Source organism: Theropithecus gelada, chromosome 11, assembly GCF_003255815.1.
Source record: "Theropithecus gelada isolate Dixy chromosome 11, Tgel_1.0, whole genome shotgun sequence".
NCBI lineage: Eukaryota > Metazoa > Chordata > Mammalia > Primates > Cercopithecidae > Theropithecus > Theropithecus gelada.
In genome coordinates this window covers 108,370,910-108,390,789 of record NC_037679.1, presented here as the reverse complement: position 1 = coordinate 108,390,789, position 19,880 = coordinate 108,370,910, and the positions used below count along the sequence as shown (strand labels likewise).

Genomic DNA, 19,880 nt, shown 5'->3' with positions numbered 1-19,880 from the left:
ACAATGCTAAAAACAGGGAAAAACCTGAAAATCAAAAGTAATGAGGAATGTTTGCCCTCTCAAATGTGACAGCATATAACAAAGCATTATTATCATAAGTACAAAAAAAAGAGTACAACAGAATAATTATCCAAAAGACAGACGCAAACAATAAAAAATGTAACTATGACAGAGAAGCATCACAAATAAGGAAGAAAGGCCAGGCGTGATGGTCCACATCTGTAATCCCAGCAGTTTGGGAGGCCAAGACTGGCGGATCACCTGAGGTCAGGAGTTTAAGATTGGCCTGGCCAACATGGCGAAACCCCATCTCTATTAAAAATACAAAAATTAGCCGGGCGTGGTGGCAGACACCTGTAACCCCAGTGACTCAGGAGGCTGAGGCAGGAGAATGGCTTGAACCTGGGAGGCGGAGGTTGCAGTGAGTCGAGATCATGCGACTGTACTCCAGCCTGGGTGACAAGAGCAAGACTCTGTCCCAAACAAAAACAAAACATAACAAATAAGGAAGAAATGGATTTTGAAATAAATGGTGGAAAATCGATCAAAATGGCAGTTAAGTGCAATAGCAAAGACACTGGATATAAAATTAATAGAAATATTCAAAGGCACAGAAAGTACAAGTAACCACAAGTTAGGAGAAATCCTTGAAAAAAATGGCATAGAGCTATAGGATTAGTATCCAGAATAAAAAAGAAAATCTATTAGTGAATGAAAAGGACAAACAGTTGGAAAAAAAATAAAGAAACGTGAGCAGCCAATTCATGAAACACATACGAGAAAAGGCATTCAACCTAATCATCAAAAAAAGACAAAACAAAAAGAGAAAATCCATTTTTAAACATCAGATTGGCAATTATTTGTGGTTAGCATTAATATACAGAAATGAGCGGTCTTATGTACCATAAGCAGAAGAGTTAAGTGTCATATCCATTTTTAAGGACAAATAAGCAGGAACTGTGCATCATTTTGACACAAAGGACCTTTAAGGTATCTATCTATGTACCAACATGTTTTACAAAGGAATGTATCAGGATGCCTACTGCTGTACTGTCATAGCAAACACAAAAATAAAAACCCTTAATATCCCAGGCATTAAAAAAGAAAAATCTCTGAGAAATATTGTCAAATGTACCAAAAAAGCAGACTTCTTAGTAATTAATAGTGCAAATCCCAGGACCAGAAATACCTTTTTAAATATTAATCCTATTATTTCCTGGTTATCTATCCAAAATATGTATCTTCTCCTTACCTCAGTATCCTCATCTATGAAACTGAAATGACAAAGTCTGTCTTCGTGGAAATGCTATGGGAATTAAATGACATAATAAATAGAAAGTACTTAGATGCTGTAAGCAGTCAATAAATGTTCCCTGTTTTTATGCCATTATATTTTAAAACACACACACACAAATCTAAACATGTATACAGGCATGCAAGTGGTATTTTAAAGACTAGAAGGATAAATGTCAAACTAGTTAAAGTACCTCACTTACATAGAGACAAGGGGATACAAATAACAGACTTTCAATTTAGACCTGATAGGCCAGTGTGAATCATCACACGAAAATACACTCATGTAATTGATATTTGAACAGTTAAGTTCATCAGACATTCTCTCTTCCATGCTAGTGCTAAACCAGGGCAGCATTGACATTTGTGAGCTAGAGTAGTAACTTATATAGACACTATGCCCCCAGAGAGACATGGAAGCTACCATCCCAAAGACAAATTACCAGCATATCCTATGTGCAGCAAGTACCACTTGCCCACCACTCACAGTCACCTGAACCATCAGCATCCAGCCAAAGTAAAACAGGAAATCTCAAATACCAAAATGAATACATTCAAGAATTCAAATGAATACATTCAAGAATTCAAATACATTCAAGAATTCAAATACGTTCAAGAATTCAAAACAAAAGGTCAGGTGCCAAACCCCACAAAAAACACTAGCTAATTAGTAGGAGAATAAACAGAAGACATTTTAAAATAGTATATTAAAAAATCCTCCAAGTGTATGAGAAGCTATTACACCCACAAGAACAAACACATAAGAAATATACCCAGAAGCAACAACTTTCAATTAACTCAAGTTTCGGAAAAAAAGAACCAAGAAAAAAAGGAGGGAAAACATAAGGAAAAAAAAATCAGCATATCTGAAAAAATACACAAGTTTTCCAATAATAAAGGCCTACTGAATCCCAAAACAGACTAAATTAAAACAAGCAAAATAAAATTTTTTGACACCTAGGCATACTGTGATAAGATTTCAGAAAATCATTATAGGGAAGTATTAATAACTTAGAGTATCATTTAACTACAGAAGAGAAAGAATTAAACTGGCATCAGACTTGTCATCAGCAATACTGAAAGCTAAAAAAAAAAAAGTACCCTCAAAATTCATGGGAAAAGTTATTTTCACTGTAGAATTCTATAGCTAGCAAAGCTAACAATCAGCTTGAGTGAGGAAATAAATATATTACTTCTGAGCAAAGACAGAGAACGCAGACCCTTGGTAAAACGATTATAGATAAATATAAGACAAGACAGCAGAAGACCCTACGAAGGAATTCAGATAAGGAAATTAGCAAAGCTCCAAAGGTAAAACTCTTGAGCAGGCTGAAATAACTGAGGATCAATCATCTTTAAAATAAATACATTATTTATGCCAGATAATTGCAATGTGTAAGTTAACAAACTAATAAGTTGCAGAATATGGGACAAAAATAAAGAAAATTATCAATCAGGTAAAACCTGGTGGGTTTCAAGCTGTGTAAAGCAACAAAAATATCATTAGCTATGCACTATAAACGAGACATACCTTAGAGTAATACCTTAGAGTAAAGGTTGAAATAGAAGGATAGAAAATGATACGCTAGGCAAATAGTAACCCCAAAAAAGGGTAGGTATACATATGAAACCTATATATGACATATAAAAAAGAATTCAAGTTGAAAATCAAGTAATAGAACAAAAAAAAAGATATGTCCTATTGATAAAACAGGTTTAAATAATTCAGGAAAAAACTAACAAATTCACAATCAGAGATAAATCTATAGATGAAGAAAACAAAATAAAGAATGAACAGCCTATTAGCATGCCAGCATAACAGAACAATAAATAGAACTGTATATCCAATAAACCCAAAACCAATTTTTTTACAAATATAGCCAATGTACATTAATATTGACCATGTATATGGTGACAAGAAAATCTTAACAAATTCAAAGACAAAAAAAAAAAACACTGAAGGCTAATTCTCTAGTCATAATGTAATAAATATACCAACAATATGACAGAAAAATTATCTTTATAAAAAAAAAAAAAAACTTAGAGGTAGAAGGAAATCAGTGATAAAATACCAACAAAGTACTAACAGAATACGACCTAAGGAAATCAGCCAAAATGATATTCAGATTAAAACTGATAGCCTTAAATGCATATATTAACAAAAAACTCAAAAACATTAATAAAGGCAAAAAGGTATAATCCCAAAGCATGGAATTACAATAAAAGCAGAAAAATTATGAAAGAAAACAAAAGAGCAAGCAATCAAGGAACCAAAAGCCAGTTCTTTAAAAACACTATTAAAACAGAAAAAAACCTTGCAAGGAAGATGGAGACAAAGCATACTAAATATAATGAACAACATTAGAAATTATTAAGAAAACATAATAAGATAACATAGTTGTTTCAAATATTAAAGTATATTAAAGTTTATCAATGCCTGTTAGGGAAAGACTGAGGTGTTTTAACTTAATGCAAACTCAGAAAATCCAACAGCTCAAGGTGGCTACCAAAAATGCTAATGCAAAGTTAAACTGTAGAACAAACAGCCAAGGAGAAGGGGAACATTTTTAGAGTAGTTAATTATGTTTGGTTCTGAGCATCACAGACAAAGAAGGACCTAATAACTGTGAGATGACCATGCTAAAGAATGCTCTGGAACAGTATGTTGTATGAGGAAATGTTGGGAAAAAATGAAGGATATTGATATTTAGCCTAGAAAACATGAGAAAATTTTAATGAGCTTTCTTTAAATAGTATCTATTTGTCATGTAAAAGACATAAAAGAGAAAGAGAGCTACAGACAGACAGGAAGTGGGCGACTATGACAGGCAAAAATAAAAGTAATGAAAGGCAACTTCATCTCAAAATCAACAAACGTTAATTTGTTTGGATGCCCAACAAAAGAAGAAACTGCCTTATGAAATTAAAGACTCTCCCCCCTTCCATGATTAGAAATGGTGAAGTATAAACTACATAATTATCTGTCAGGAATATCAAACAGTAGGTTTCAGTGCAAAGAACAATATTAGAAACTACCTGAAATACTGTATACAAAATTTTAAAATTCTTTATAAGCATACACCCTCATATCTTTACAGTAATGGTAATATATTATTTTTATTACAATGGAATTGTGTATTTTTGTATATAATATTTCAAGCACAGAAAAAAAGAATAACAAATGACTATGTTCCTTTAACCCAGGTTAAGAAATATTAAATTTAATTGATTTCCTAATTAATACATTCATTTTAGACTTTTCATTAGTTAATTTCATTTTGAAGATTTTGAGATTCTACATTGCTTGCTAAATACATTTTGTTTTTTATGAGGAACACAAACACTTTTTAGGAACTCAAAGATTTTTATACTACAAATTTCGGATCATTCACACTCAACTTCAATAGCCTCAAAGACTATATATACCTTTATCCTCATGACTTTGTTTTTTTGGTGTTTTGTTTTTTTGTTTGTTTTTGGTTTTTTTTTTTAGAGACGGAGTTTCACTCTTGTTGCCCAAGCTGGAGTGCAATGGTGCGATCTTGGCTCACGGTAACCTCTGCCTCCCGGATTCAAGCAATTCTCCTGCCTCAGCCTCCCAAGTAGCTGGGATGACATGTGCACGCCACCATGTCTGGCTAATTCTTTGTATTTTTAGTAGAAATGAGGTTTCACCATGTTAGTCAGGCTGGTTTCGAGCTCCTGACCTCAGGTGATTCGCCTGCCTTGGCCTCCTAAAGTGCTGGGATTACAGGCGCGAGCCACCACGCCTGTAATCATACTCATGACTTTTATCTTTGTTTTGGTTGTCTATATACAAAATACACCTCTGTCCTACTATCCCTCATCTTTCTTTGCTATGACCTCCAACTCTAACAGCATTCAATAAATTCCTGTTTTTGTCTATCAACTCTTTTTCTCTGTCTGTATTTTAAAAACCAACCCATCTCAACTATCTTCCCTGCGCAGTATTCCCCTAACCAATATAATTGCACAAGAGAAGTCTGAAAAACTTTTTCCTACTGTTTCAGATGTGTATGTCTTCTACACCAAGAAGCATGACCTTTCCCTCATCCAACCTCAAACACATTAATCAAAATTGATTTCTTTCTATTATCATTTTGTCAATCATAGTGAAATTGTTTACTGAGATGAAACACACACAAAAAATGTTGTTTCTATAATCAATAAAATACACGTTGTTGTTTTTTAATCCAAGCAACATTGTCAAAAGGCAATAAGTAAGGAACAGTTCCTGCCCCTGAAACATGAGTGTGGCTTCTATTACAGCTGGCCCCCAGTTTTAAAGTATATAACCATGTAGCAATAAGTGGCCAAACTTTCAGAAATTAGAGAACTGGAAGTCCCACCTAAAAGTAACACTTCATGGTTACAGAAAGAGCCTGCTGCTTGACTTCTAAAGAGGGAGGGAAAGAGCAGAGAGCTGCCTAATATAATTCCTTTCTTTGATACACTTCTCTAAGCTATCTCACTACCACTCTTCACTTGACTCTGCTATTCAACTCTTCACACCCACCCTCCAAAAATTATTACAATCAGTAATGTATCTCTGGCCATACTGATACGAATGAACACACATATTGGCATTTCTTTATAAGCATACACCTTCGTATCTTTACAGCAATGGTATTATTTTTATTGCAATGGAATTTTGTATTTTTGTATACAATATTTCAAGTGTAGAAAAAAAGAATAACAAATGACTGTGTTCCTTTAACCCAGGTTAAGAAATATTAAATTTAATGGAATTCCTAATTAATACATTCATTTTAGACTTCTAAAATTCACTTTATTAAAATAATAAATTTAAATATAGAGAAATGGAAAGAATAAGGGTGGAAGTAGAAAAATTGACCAAGTTATATGTACAAATATACATTATCTAATGTATGTCAATGAGCCATATTTGAAAACATAAGCACTCTGATTTGTAAAGGTGAATTCAAAGTGGTAAATTTAAACTTAAACTTTATACTTAAGTGAGGTTACAAAATGTCATCTCTCTGCATGTACCAGTTGGTGTCACTACAACTGAGAATATACTAACAGACTATAATGAAAAGAGATCTAAAACTGATTTCTATGTAATATGAACATATTGTATGCATGAGTAATAATCACATATGAAGTCCACTGTTAGTTCATTTCAATTCAAATGTGAAGGAATTTTGAGAAGATGAAAATTACATTTTAAAAAATACCAAATCCAAATGTGGCATTCAAAATCTCCTGAATATTAACATTAAACGATCTACCAATCCTGTTTTCATTAGAACTAAAAACAAACACATTTTTTAAAACTTACCAATGGTGAGAGAAAAATATAAAGCCTGGGGGGTAGGTGTCACAGAAAAAGGACCTGAATCTCTTACCTGTGGGCAGCTTGACACTGTGAAAAGGACTTCCTCTTCTGTAAACCACTGCTACTTAGTTCATTTGTATAAACATTAAAAGCTAATGCAGACTTCTAGGTAAGCCTTCTTGAGTCTAAATTTCTTGTTTGATTCATATTCATTAAAAAAAAAGAATATAGTAGGTTGGCTACATATTAAAATTCCTTTCAAACAGTGGTTCACATCTGTTGGGTAGTTTGTGCAGCATACATCCCATTTACCACAAAAGCCAAAAAACGTCAGACAATATGTCAATGAAGCTCACAGAACACACAGAGTATATCTTCAAAATGACTATTTCAAGTTAAAATGCCTAGAATCAGAATTCTTTGTACTGCTTTCTATGCTGCCAACTATTAGGTCTGCAGCAACTGTGTGCAGTTAAGTACCTCCCACATATTACCCAATAGTATCAATAGGCATAAATCTATAAAAGAACTAAAAGCTTAAAAGGCTTATAGCTTCTCACTATTTCACATATTCACTGTCAATTGTGGTCTCACTACTGCTATTCTAATGTATCAACTCTGTTCTTTCAGTCCAAAAGGCTTAATTCTTATACATTCCAAACAGAAAATCCATGACACATTTTATTTGCTGCCCCAGCACAGCCAGACTGCAGTTACAGCTAGCTGGCGCCAGTAAGAACAATTTACATAAAGCAGTCCTCATTTCATGACCAAACTAAAGGAGAGTACTGCTGAGTAAACCCTCCCCATTTGTTCCCCAACATGTACTGACTGGTTCTAGAATATATCTAGTTATCTACTTACTAATATAATTCAAATCCAGGTAATAAAAGAAAACCAATTTATAATTCTTATATAACTGAAATTCCACCCCCCACCACAAGAAAAATATTTTTAACTCTCAGAGATATTCAAAAGCCTTAGCTTACTTATGGCACAGACCACGTAAATTCAATGGCTGCTGTTTAACAATCATTAAAAATTTTACAAATTATAATTCACATTACCTAAAAGCTATCCTCATTCTACTCTACAACTCCCTTTCAAATTTTAACTAATCAATTAAATAGTAAACATCATTAAGTAGATTTGCTCTTATAAGTATATTGTTTAACATTTCACCAAATAATAAGAATTATGTACCTTCAAGTATCACTATTATGATGGTTACACAATTCAACACATTTACCACTAGTTAATATTACCAAAGCATATGCTCAGTACCAAAACCTAGGCATATTAAATTAAGAACGTCTTCACAAGAAAATATTCTGTCTGTGCCACATTCTTTTCAAACCTGTATCATTCATGTATTGTTTTCACTGGCCAGATATGACAAGGCAAGAGTTGAGTCATTATCTGTAAGGCCTTTTTTTAAAAATTTTATTTAGTTTGTAGTTAATTTATGATCTATTAATATATAATTCTACTCCATTACCATTTTCGTTAAGGCTATAGATATATTAAATTTCATTTTAAAATAACAATCCAGAAACTAATTTAGTCCTACATCTGAAATAATAAAATGAAAAGAAGTACTTAAAATGCTAAATAGGGGTTATCCAAAATATTTCCCGTATTTCTAAATCTTATTTTCAGCTATCTTCAACATAATTCTTAAGTTACCCCTATTACATAAAAAAGATAATGGGGCTATAAATGAGGGGACTCATAAAGTTATTATTTATCAATACAAATGGTAGAACTTATACAGACAATCAAAAATATTACCTAGGTTATCAATGATAAATTTCCTCAAACAACTATATTCTCTTCTCAGGATCTATGACCCACCAGCAGCAGATGAAGTGATGGGAACAAACATAATGATTTAATTTCATGCAGTGTACACCATTATCAATTAACTCTTGGTTGGAGGAAAGGTCTTATATCAAAAGAGCTTTCTAAGTACCATATACTGATCATAATATATGAGTTGAAAAAAAAATATTAGAAATAATCTAAGTATTGAGAACCGAATCTAGAAATTAAAAATTAAAAAAAGAAATCACTTATTATATACCTTATAGTTTTAATTTTGCTCTCTTCCTACTTGTATCATGCATCCAACCATGAATAAAAGTATTTGAAAATCAGAAGACCTAAAATCATTCAGTCCAACATAAAATACAGTGTAAATAACATGGATGTAAATATTTTTAAGCCAAATAAGCTAATTACTTGACAGTGAATTAATTCATCAAAAGAAGCTGAAAATCTCCACAACACGCTTACTAAAAGTACTAACAATGGCAACTGTTGATCTAGCTCACTGCTCAAATGAATACAGTAAAGACTGGTGTTTTATTTTCAACCCACTATAGATCAATGCTGTTGTAAAATATAGTGGCAATGAATTATCTGAAAAATGAAATTTAAAATAGGCATATAAAATATGAGTCTTAATTGTTTTGACTCAATCGACATAAAATTACATTATCAGATTGATGTAAAAATTTCTATAAACTCTCAATTTCAGTTATCTCACAGAGGACCAAAAGCAAACAGTTCTCAGACTGATCACAGGCCACATTTTGAGTAGTGCTCATCTAGCTCTTAGATACCTATTCTACCCTACCCCACAGCATTCATAATCCCTAAGTATTTGCAACCTTCTCTTGAATTTATTGTCTGTGTCTTCCCACTCCCTCCACAGTGTAAACTCCCTGAGGGAGAGCAAGGATCTTATATGCTAAGCATCAAACAGTACCTGGCAAATAATAGGTGCATAATAAATAGCTGTTAAATTTGTTGAGTAATTGATCAATTCACAGTCTGTTTTAGTTTTCACTCTACCATGCTGCCTTTGCACAAGTAAGAATTCTTATTTTGTCCCCTTTAGACTCTTCAAAGTCTTCACTTGGGAGATTCTAAACACCCTGCTCTCTGACATTTTTACTGTAAATCAGCCAGGTCCCTAAAAATGCCCTCTCCCTAAAGATCAGTTTCCAAACTACCCAGTAGACCAGATTTCTCCCAACCCCATTCTTCCTGAAATAATGATTTTTAAAAGAAAAAAACAAAGATCTGTGCTAAAGGGAATCTTGTGAAACAAATGCAACCAATACTTAATTTGTGCTACACTTCACTAGTCGCTTTATATTTGTTATCCTCATTTAAACCCTAATATTAGTTCTTTATGATAAACATTATTCCCATTTTAAAAACAAGAAAAACTGAGGTTCTGAAAATAAGTAACTTGCCTCATTCCATAAAAATACCTAAGACTTGGCCAGGCGTGGTGGCTCACACCTGTAATCCCAGAACTTTTGGAGGCCGAGGCAGGCGGATCACTTGAGGTCAGGAGTTCGAGACCAGCCTGGCCAACATGGTGAAACCCTGTCTCTACTAAAAATACAAAATTAGCCAGGCATGGTGGCGCACGCCTATAATTCCAGCTACTTAGGAAGCTAAGGGAGGAGAACTGCTTGAATCCAGGAGGCGGAGGTTGCAGGGAGCTGAGATTGCACCATTGCACTCCAGCTTGGGCAACAAAAGCGAAACTCTGTCTCAAAACAAACAAAATACCTAAGACTTATTGAACACATTATCATAAATAGGTACTGTACTTTGAACACTATATATCCATTTTTCAGATAACCTATAACTAATGAGAGGAAGAACATGGATTCACCCTGACTCTGTTTGACTCAAAGTTGGTGTTCTTCCAACGACCCCTCTCAATTAATGATCAGGGATAACACAAAGAGGTTAAATATTCATCCAAAACTACATAATTACTTAATAACAGTATCAGAGCAGAAATAATCTTTTCCTAACTTCTATACTAATGTTTTCCACTATGTATGCCATGATACAGGTACTTCTATATCCAACAAAGGGATATACTAGGTCAGATAGTTCTACTGGCAGTTGGCTAGCTGTATCTGGCTTACTTCAGAAGGAAAGACAGATTCCCTCAGGCAGATGCAGAAGCAACTCCTCAGACCTCTCTCCAGTGTTAAGGTCCCTCTTTCATTAAACTGATGAAGATTTACTAAATCAATTTGTGCTGTTTTCACAATTTCCATATTCACATATTAATGAATAATAACAGACGGTTACAAATCATCAACAGAGAACTCTTTGTGAGAGTTCTAACCTGGGCAATTAAAAAAACAATCACTTATTTGAATAGACATTAGGCTTTCTCCCAAATCACTTTCTCTTTTCAAAGTGTGAAGAACAGTAAAGCAGGGGAGTCACTGTTTCCCGTGCAAGTTAATCACTTTTTCAATTTTCTCTAAAGCTGAACTCTAACTAGTAAACATTTTCCAAAAAGGCGTAACAGTCTTTTAGCTCTTCCTTAAGGTTACCAATGTCATGGTATTATTTGAATGTTAACAAGCTGGCTTTCCTCTGGGAAATGTGGAATTCAAATTTAAGTCAGATCAAGATTATAAATTATCATGCTTCATGCATCATCAAGGTAGTCTTCACATAGCCACTGTAAATGTTAAATTAATAAATGCAAACAGTAGTAAGTTTTCAAAAAAATAAAGTTTGTAATGGCCTAACAGCCATTATCTAATCTAGTGTACAGTTAAGAAAACGTTCTATTAGGACATTTACTCATTATTTTAAGTGATAAAACTTCTTAGCTCAACTAATTTGAGCAAAAATCTTTTATAAAATATTATTTCATTTACCTGTTCAGTAAACCGCATAGCTTGAATACACTTTAACTTTTTCTTATTCAGTATCACCATTAAGAACATCAAGTTGATAGTGATGTCCTTTAATACAGTGATAACATTTAAAGAAAACAGAACTGATTATCACATAAAAGATCTCAAGATACTTATGTTTCTAATTAGTATTTCTTTAATCTCTTCACTTTCAATCAATTGTTACTTGTTGTTATGTCATTGGATCTCCTTCATTTGGCTCCCATGGCACTCTATAAAAAATTAGGACAAAGTGAAAGGTTACAAAAGGTGCCACATCTTCTAAAGAGTAAACTGACTTTATATATTCTAAGTCTCTCCTACCAAGTAAAGTAGGCTACATTTTACTTATGTTTACCTTCTTTTGGGTTAGAAGTTGTATTTTAGATATTTAAGGCTGCCAATAACCTATCAAATACGTAGGATAGATATTTAAAAGGAACTGTTTTCCAAGGCCACACAGGTAATGTGATTCACTGAAGAGGACCAGAGGTGGGCAAGAGGAGGCCCTATCTGAAGGAGACAGCATCTATACTCAGTTATATAGATTGCTATTCTCAAGCAAAAATGTTGTTTGCTTTTCAAGAGGCAAGACACCTAGATTTTTAGGTAAAATCTGACAACTTTAAATGTTAACAATTAGAGAAATGGGCTAGTGGCTAAAGAATAAAAACAAGAATAAAAGTGTTTGCTAGCTGCCAGTCTGTAGCTCTGAAAATGAATTTTTCTGAAAGAGAAATTACTGTTTTTATGATTCTCATTTGTACTGAAACACAGGAAACTCTAGGCCATGAATTCAAGTCATGTTTTTAGATAAGTTATTTTCTCACAGTATATTTGAAGAACTCAGCCAGACTATACCCAAAACATTTCTCCTACTCCTCTAAATTCTGTAATGTCAACATTCTATATTGGCTTTACTTAATAAATACATCTGCCATATCCATATACAACAAAGGATGGCTAATTTATGCTAACAGAGTAGGTCCCAGTACTACAAAAATGAATATATAACATTACTAAGTGGATATAGTGTTACTTAGCACTTCTTGCTTCTGAGCATGAGTTATACAAGAAATTTCTCATAGTTTTCAAATATACACTGATCCAATCACACTTGAAAAGGTATATGACACTTGAGAGGCAAATAAACTGAAATGCATTTGGATATTACTGAGAAAATTAGTATGCAAGATTTTTGCAGAGTATTTCAAGATACTATTCTGAAACATTATGTAAATTGATTCTCAGCATATGCTTGCCAAATAGATAGGAATTTTCCCCCATTTTATAGATGAAGAAATGAGAATCAAAAAATGGAATGAACGTAGGGCACGATGCCTCATGCCTGTAATCCCAGCACTTCAGGAAGCTGAGGTGGTCAGATCACTTGAGGCCAGGAGTTCAAGACCAGCCTGGCCAACGTGATAAAACCCCGTCTCTACTAAAAACATAAAAATTAGCTGGGCAAGGTGGTACACGCCTGTAATACCAGCTACTCAGGAGGCTGAGGCACAAGAATTGTTTGAACCCAGGAGGTGGAGGTTGCAGTGAGCTCAGACTGCCACTGTACTCCAGCCTGAGAAACAGAGTGAGATTCTGTCTCCAGTAAAGCAAGAAAGGCGACTGGGGGCAGTGGTTTACACCTATAATCCCAATACTTTGGGAGGCCAAGGCAGGTAGATCCCTTTAGGTCAGGAGTTCAAGATCAGCCTAGCCAACATAGTGAAACCCTGTCTCTACTAAAAATACAAAAATTAGCCGGGCATGGTGTGGGCGCCTGTAATCAATCTCAGCTACTGGGGAGGCTGAGGCAGGAGAATCACTTGAACCTGGGAGGTGGAGGTTGCAGTGAGCCAAGATTTCACCACTACACTCCAGCCTCGGCGACAGAGTGAGACTGTCTCGACAACAACAACAAAAAAAATTAGCAGGGCACAGTGGCTCACACCTGTAATCTCAGCAATTTGGGAGGCCAAGGCAGGCAGATCACCTGAGGTCAGGACTTTGGGACCAGCCTGACCAACATGAAGAAACCTCATCTCTACTAAAAATACAAAAATTAGCCAGGCATGGTGGTGCATGCCTGTAATCCCAGCTACTCAGGAGGCTGAGGCAGGAGAATCGCTTGAACCCGGGAGGCAGAGGTTGCAGTGAGCCGAGGTCGTGCCATCACACTCCAGGCTGGGAAACAAGAGTGAAACTCCGTCAAAAAAAAAAAAGAAAGAAAGAAAAGAAAAGAAAATGGAATAAGCTTGTCAACGTCAGAAAAAGGTAGGAAAAACAGTATTCAAATTCAGGTTTGGACCCTTGGCCAGTGTCACCACCCTAACATTTCTCTTAGAGGCTTATGTAGATGAAATTGTTTATGAAAAAGAGTAAACAAAAGGGGAGAATTTTAACAAGTGACAAAATAACATCATAAAACTTCAATTATTCAGCTCCTAGATTTATTATGCCCTCAATTACCCAGCATAATAGCTAACCTGGAACTTGGAACAGAAAATTTGAAAACTATCACCAATCCCAAAAGTAATCATCTCAGTAAGGGGTAATTTATGCTTACAGTTGCAAAAATGCAACACAGCAGTGAAAGAATTAGCAATAATATCCTGAGTAACCATAGGGCGTTAGTATTTCCTCATGTGCAAGTAATAATCTTGTAGAGGGCAGGGGTAAATATTACAGTTAGCAATAGAAGGCAAAAAGACTGAGTTATTAAAATTTCCCTAAGATCCCACTCAAGACCAATAAAAACTGTTCAGTAATTTCAACATGGACAGTTTTTCTACCTTATATAAAATGTTTTAAATACATGTATTTTTAAACACTAGAGTCTCCTCCCCTCCCACTCTCGCCACCAAGATAGTGAGCTGTTATTACTATTAAAAGGCATGAAAATAAGAGTGATTAAGGTCACAGCACATTCACTTTTCTATGTCATGTTCACTCCAAGGATAACCTTGCTGAAAGGAATGATGAACAGAATCCCTCAAACACACTAAAATGTTTTTCTTTTTCTTAAGGGACAGTTCATATGACTGAATGATTTACATAAATTAGTGTTCAAATTATGAGAATCGACTATGTCATATAAGACAGTCCTAAAAATTTTGCAGTGTAGTGACTAAAGTGAAACAAAAATGCTAAAACTATTGATGAAACTGAGATAAATACTGATCCCAGAACACATTTTAAGCCACTAAATAAATGGACACTGAATCAGTTAGGAAAAACAATTATTTTGTTTAAAAAAAAGTAACGAAAACAAATATAAACACAAGGCCATGACAAGACAACAATTTTAAACTGTTAAGTCATGTACATATAGATCTTATATTCCATCTTCATGAACATCAAAAAACAACACAAAGAAGATACATTCAAGAATAATTTTCAAACTGAATTCCACAGTGCCTTAAGAGGCCAAGGTTCTACAAACAAGTGAACTAGATTTGGATCTAATATAAAATTATAATTGTCAGATATGATCTTATTTCAAAGTTTTGTTTATCTTAATAGCAAAATTATTTCCATTTTATTAAATACACATGGCATATGAATAAGTTTACCATATAAAATAAGTACATAACAATAAAATATTACATGTGTCCTTTTGTTTCTTAAGCCTTGCAGAATTAAGCAGAAACCATAAGTATTCCTTTTATATACTGGAATCCTCCCTAAGAGTTTAACTTGCAAAAAGTTTCTGTTTTTAGAAAGCTGCTCTACTCAGAAATTTAGAACTTACTGCTCTATGTCATATAAGTCAGGGATATATTCTTAATACTCTACGGACAAAACCAGGAGTATATTATACCAGCTAAAAAAGATTTTAATAGGTACTGCAATTTAAGTATTGCTGCTTAAAGTATGCTTTTTTTCTTCCTGCTATCTGAAATACTATGCGAATAAGAATTTCATTCTCCCATCTTTCTGGTTAACCACAGACTTACAGTATCTCAATAAACATTTCTACTCCAGAACAATGTTAAGAAAGCTTTTTAAATTTTTTGAAATTAAATTTACAAAATCATTGAGCTACATTTCTTTTAAATATACTACAGGTTTAAATTAAGACTAAAATGAACATAATAATATCACTTAATTAACTAAAACAACTGAGTACTTCAGCTCTGATGGTATCTGAATACATTAGATATATTTTTTAAGAAGAGGTATCCATGACTAGATGTGAATTTATTTCTAAATTCAAAATCTGAATCTGAATGCCAACTTAAGCAAAAAGTAATTTGAACAAAGAAGCAAAGCAGCCTTAAAAATATCTAAGAGTTGGATACTGGGAGGAGGCAGCATGATGAGAAAGAATTGGAACCCATAATGCCAAAAAAAGATTTTGGACAGTATTAAAAATTTTTTTTCATGCTTTATATAATTACCCTTCTTCCCAAAAAGCTTCCACATAATACCTCACAAAAACCTAGAAATATTGTAGTCTTTGTGCAAAACAAGGCTTATTTACGGATCCTTTAAAAAAAATCTATTCGGATAATATACTGTTTTAATTTCTACAAATAAATATCAAACACACTAAAATAGCCTACACAAAAGGAATGTTACATTAATTAGGGCCAGAAAAGCACTACTGTGGTGATCAAATGTTCTGGCAATGACAGAACATAAAATGGTGAGAAATTACAAGAATTTAACCTTTGACCCCACCATGCTATGTACTGTTTTCATAATAAAGGCTTAAAGGTTCTACCAAACATTTCAACTTTTTAAAAACCAAGCTCTAAGTTCGCCCTTCTAAGTAAACTCAGTTAAATTCCTTTTTTAAAAAGAAAAAAATGAGAATGTTTAAAGATAAAGAGTAATTGGTTCTTACCTCTGGTCCTGATGCATGTGACAAGTCTCCTCACTGGCATACTTGCTGCCTAGGCAGCTACAAAGACTAGGTTAGCAGCCATTTTGAGACAGCTGCACAGTCTCAGTTGCACAAAAGTGTAATTAAGATGGCTGCAATGTGCACTCAAGAACTCACACAGTGAAAACTCAGCTATGTAACAAACAAAGCCCCTCCCACTTTGTCAGCCTGCAGGAAACTGAACATAGGCAACAGCTAATGCATATACTGCAACAAACAATGCAGCTACACAGGACACAGAAAAAGAAAACAGAAGGCAGCAAGCCAGTTTTGTAACATAATGCCTGTGAATCCCGTCTTGCAATACAGACTTTGGGCACATCCAGATCCCAAACAACTTGAAATCCATGCCACATATTAGCAGTTACAGAGATAGAGCCAAATCACACAGAGCAAACATCAGGGAATTCGCTTGAAAGAAAGCCTCCATTTCAGTCCAGAAAAAAAAAAAAAAAGTTAAACCTTGCTTAAGGCCTTTTTTTCGGGTTTTTTTGTTTTTTTTTTTTACCTTTTATAGTTTTATCATGAAAAGAATTTCAATTTTATAATTTCTAGAAAAGTGTTTAAATCCTGAAAATAGCTTGATTGATCAAGTTAATTTCAATTTATAGAAGGCTAAAGATTTTCTCCACAGAATCTAAGCCCCAAAGTGCTCAAATCTAGCAGAACAGTTAAAGCCTACAATTAAATTTTTGAACCTTGACAACAGGGTCTCTAGAAGATGGCAAAAAGCTTATTTTGAGTAATTTACCATAGATATAAAAACAATTTCTTCTCTTCAGTAGTACAAATGGTCACAAACATTAACATCCCCAGGTGAGTGTTTAGTCCCAGGGCAAATTACATTTCCTGCCCTGACACAGACCTCCCAACATTTTGATGTGAGTAAAAAGCAAATAAAAACAAAGAATTATAGATTCTTTCTGATGGAAAGAAGGGAATTTTTAAAAAGGGTAAAAACTCAGTCTAATAATGGGTATATTAGCAAGACAAATTTGAGATCCAACAAATGTGGGTTGGCAGAAACACATCAATCAAAGAGAAGGGAAGGACAAAAGCACAGGGAGAACCTGTTCACATCAGCGATAGACTCCACGTTTTCTTTCTCTCTTCCTCAGTCTACCTTCCTAAAATTTAGCTAACCTGTGTATTTTGTCTCTATCCATCACTAAATATAGGTATTTACTAAAACGTTTTAAGGGTATAGGGGGTAATAGAGATATAGCTAAAACGAGATTGGCCCTATGATTTGACAATGGCTCAAGCTGAGCAATGGGCACACAGAATTCATTATCTCATTCTATTTTGGTATATATTTGAAATTTTCCATAACAAAAGTTTTTTAAATTACTTATCTTTAAAAGGTCCTTATGTATTTTCCATGAGGCAAAATGAATAATGTAGGTAACAACTGCTTTAAGTATATCAGGAAAAAAAAAGTTATACTTGATCCAAGTCATATTAATTCTTCAAAAATATAACTGTGATTCTCAAGCAAAGACTTCATTAAAAGCAAGACTTAGGCCAAGCACGGTGGCTCACGCCTATAATCCCAACACTCTAGGAGGCCGAGACGGAAGGCTCTCCTGAAGCGAGGAGTTTGAGACCTGCCTGGCAATAAAGCGAGATCTCTTTCTCTACAAAAAAAAAAAATATTTTAAACATTAACAGGTGTGGTGATGTGAACCTGTAGTTCCAGCTATTCAGGAGGCTATGCAGGAAGATCACTTGAGCCCAGAAGTTCAAGGCTACAGTGAACTTAACCACTGCACTCCATCCAGTCTGGTCAACAAAGCCAGATTCTGTCTCAAAAAATAAATAAATAAATAATATAATTAAAAACAAAAGCAAGATTTGGTAAACTGAAGAAGGCTGGAACAGAACTGATATTACTGTAAGCACTGGAATCTATGTTTAATTGGGGGGCGGGGAAAGAAGGTACAAATAGCCAAAATATTCAGAGTTGCCTAATGAACACTTTCTTACATTCTGGAATGTAAGAAATTGTTTTTAGGAAGTCTGATCCACAAAGATTTAAATTACGGAACTCACTGTCAAATGGATGATATCTTCTTCAAGCCTCCCTTCTCTTGCCAGATACTTTTCCGATGTAAATCCTGACTACTTTTTTCTTAATCTAAACATAGTCTACCAACAGAAAGCTGCTGGCTACTAATAATATAGGTTGGACATCCCTAATCTGAAAATCCAAAATTCTCCAATAAAATTGCACAGAACTGATACAAGCAGAAATGCAACTTAGACAACACTTAGTACCAGCTGACAGAGCTTCATCCATCTCTTCACACATTGGTTCTGTTTCTGTGTCTGATGAAACAGTTTAGAAAAGGAAAATAATTAGGCTGTTATTCAGATAAAATAAGTGTCGAGGCCAGCATCTTTATCCCAAAGAAACTATCCTATTATAGTTTACTTGATATATCCTCTACATGATTCAACCTATATTACCCTATCACTAAAAATTCTTTCCTTAATCTCTCCTTACTATGCACATCCCCAAACCAGGTATCATTACTCTCTCAATATCTTTTACGCATATCATCATTATACTTACCACATTTCATTACTTGTATCTTTATGCAAATAATCTTTATATAAGGATATAAATCACATCTTAATTCATTTTCCATTCTCTTCCATAGGATAAAACACAGTTATTTGCTCAATAAATAGTGAGCTAAAATTCTCAGTGTTTTTGTTTCTACCACAAAAACCTCAAAAGAACCTTCATTTTTAGGATCTCAACTCCTACTTTCTAAGAAGTAGTCAACTAATATGTCTACTAAGATTTTAGTCTTGGCCTAAAAACATCTGCACTTCAGAATCCAAGATGGAAAAATAACTTTTGTAGGGCACTTTTCAGGAACTACATAGGAACTACTATGTGCTTATGATAGATGACTCTGAGAAAATCTACAGGAAACCTAAGTGATTTACTTTTAATTTTTATTAATATTACTAAAAAAGTAAGATTCAGCTTGATTGTATAATGTCACAGATTACAAGAAATTTGTTTTATATAGGGTCATTTGTAATGAGACCAATCATTGTTAATTTATAGAAGCATAACTACTTGCAACCAATTTCTAATGTTCAGGAAACAATTCCATGACTATCCAATGTTTAATCTTTTCCTAATTAAAAATCAGCACTTTCACAAGTCTTTTTGTTTTTTCGTTTATTTGTTTGTAGACAGGCTGGAGTGCAGTGGTGCAATCATGGCTCAGCTTACTGCAGCCTCAACTTTCTGGGCTCAAGAGACTCTCTCACTTCAGCCTCTGGATTAACTGGGACCACAGGTGCACACCACCACAACTGGCAAATTTCTAAAATTTTCTGTAGAGATAATGTCTCACTATGTTGCTCAAGCTGCATTCAATTTTTTTTTTATTTCCCTCTTACAATGACCATGTAAAATAAGAGTGCTACAATCTCAAATTTTAAGACCAGTGAATGTAATCATTTGCCAGGAGTCACATAATTAGTAATGAAAGAAAAAAAAAACAACTAGAATTAACTCTAGTCAACCATTACTTTTTTTATATATTATGCTATTTGAAAACTTTGCATATGCAAATTATTGAAAACTATAGCATCTAAAGAAAAAGTTTCACTGTATTTGGTTCAG

The 19,880-nt window shown here is 34.1% G+C and overlaps 1 protein-coding gene across 3 annotated transcripts in view; it reads right to left on the bottom strand.

The window, feature by feature from the left end:
• Positions 1-19,880, bottom strand: part of ATF7IP (activating transcription factor 7 interacting protein) — a 135,768-nt gene that overhangs the window by 100,079 nt on the left and 15,809 nt on the right. The window contains exon 1 of one of the 3 annotated variants that reach the window (XM_025401976.1): positions 16,193-16,529. The exons of the other annotated variants lie outside the window; for them this stretch is intronic. Coding sequence (XP_025257761.1) covers positions 16,193-16,209 — 17 coding nt within the window. The 5' untranslated portion in view covers positions 16,210-16,529. Of the gene's footprint in view, positions 1-16,192; positions 16,530-19,880 lie in introns of those variants that run through there. 3 annotated transcript variants of the gene reach the window in all.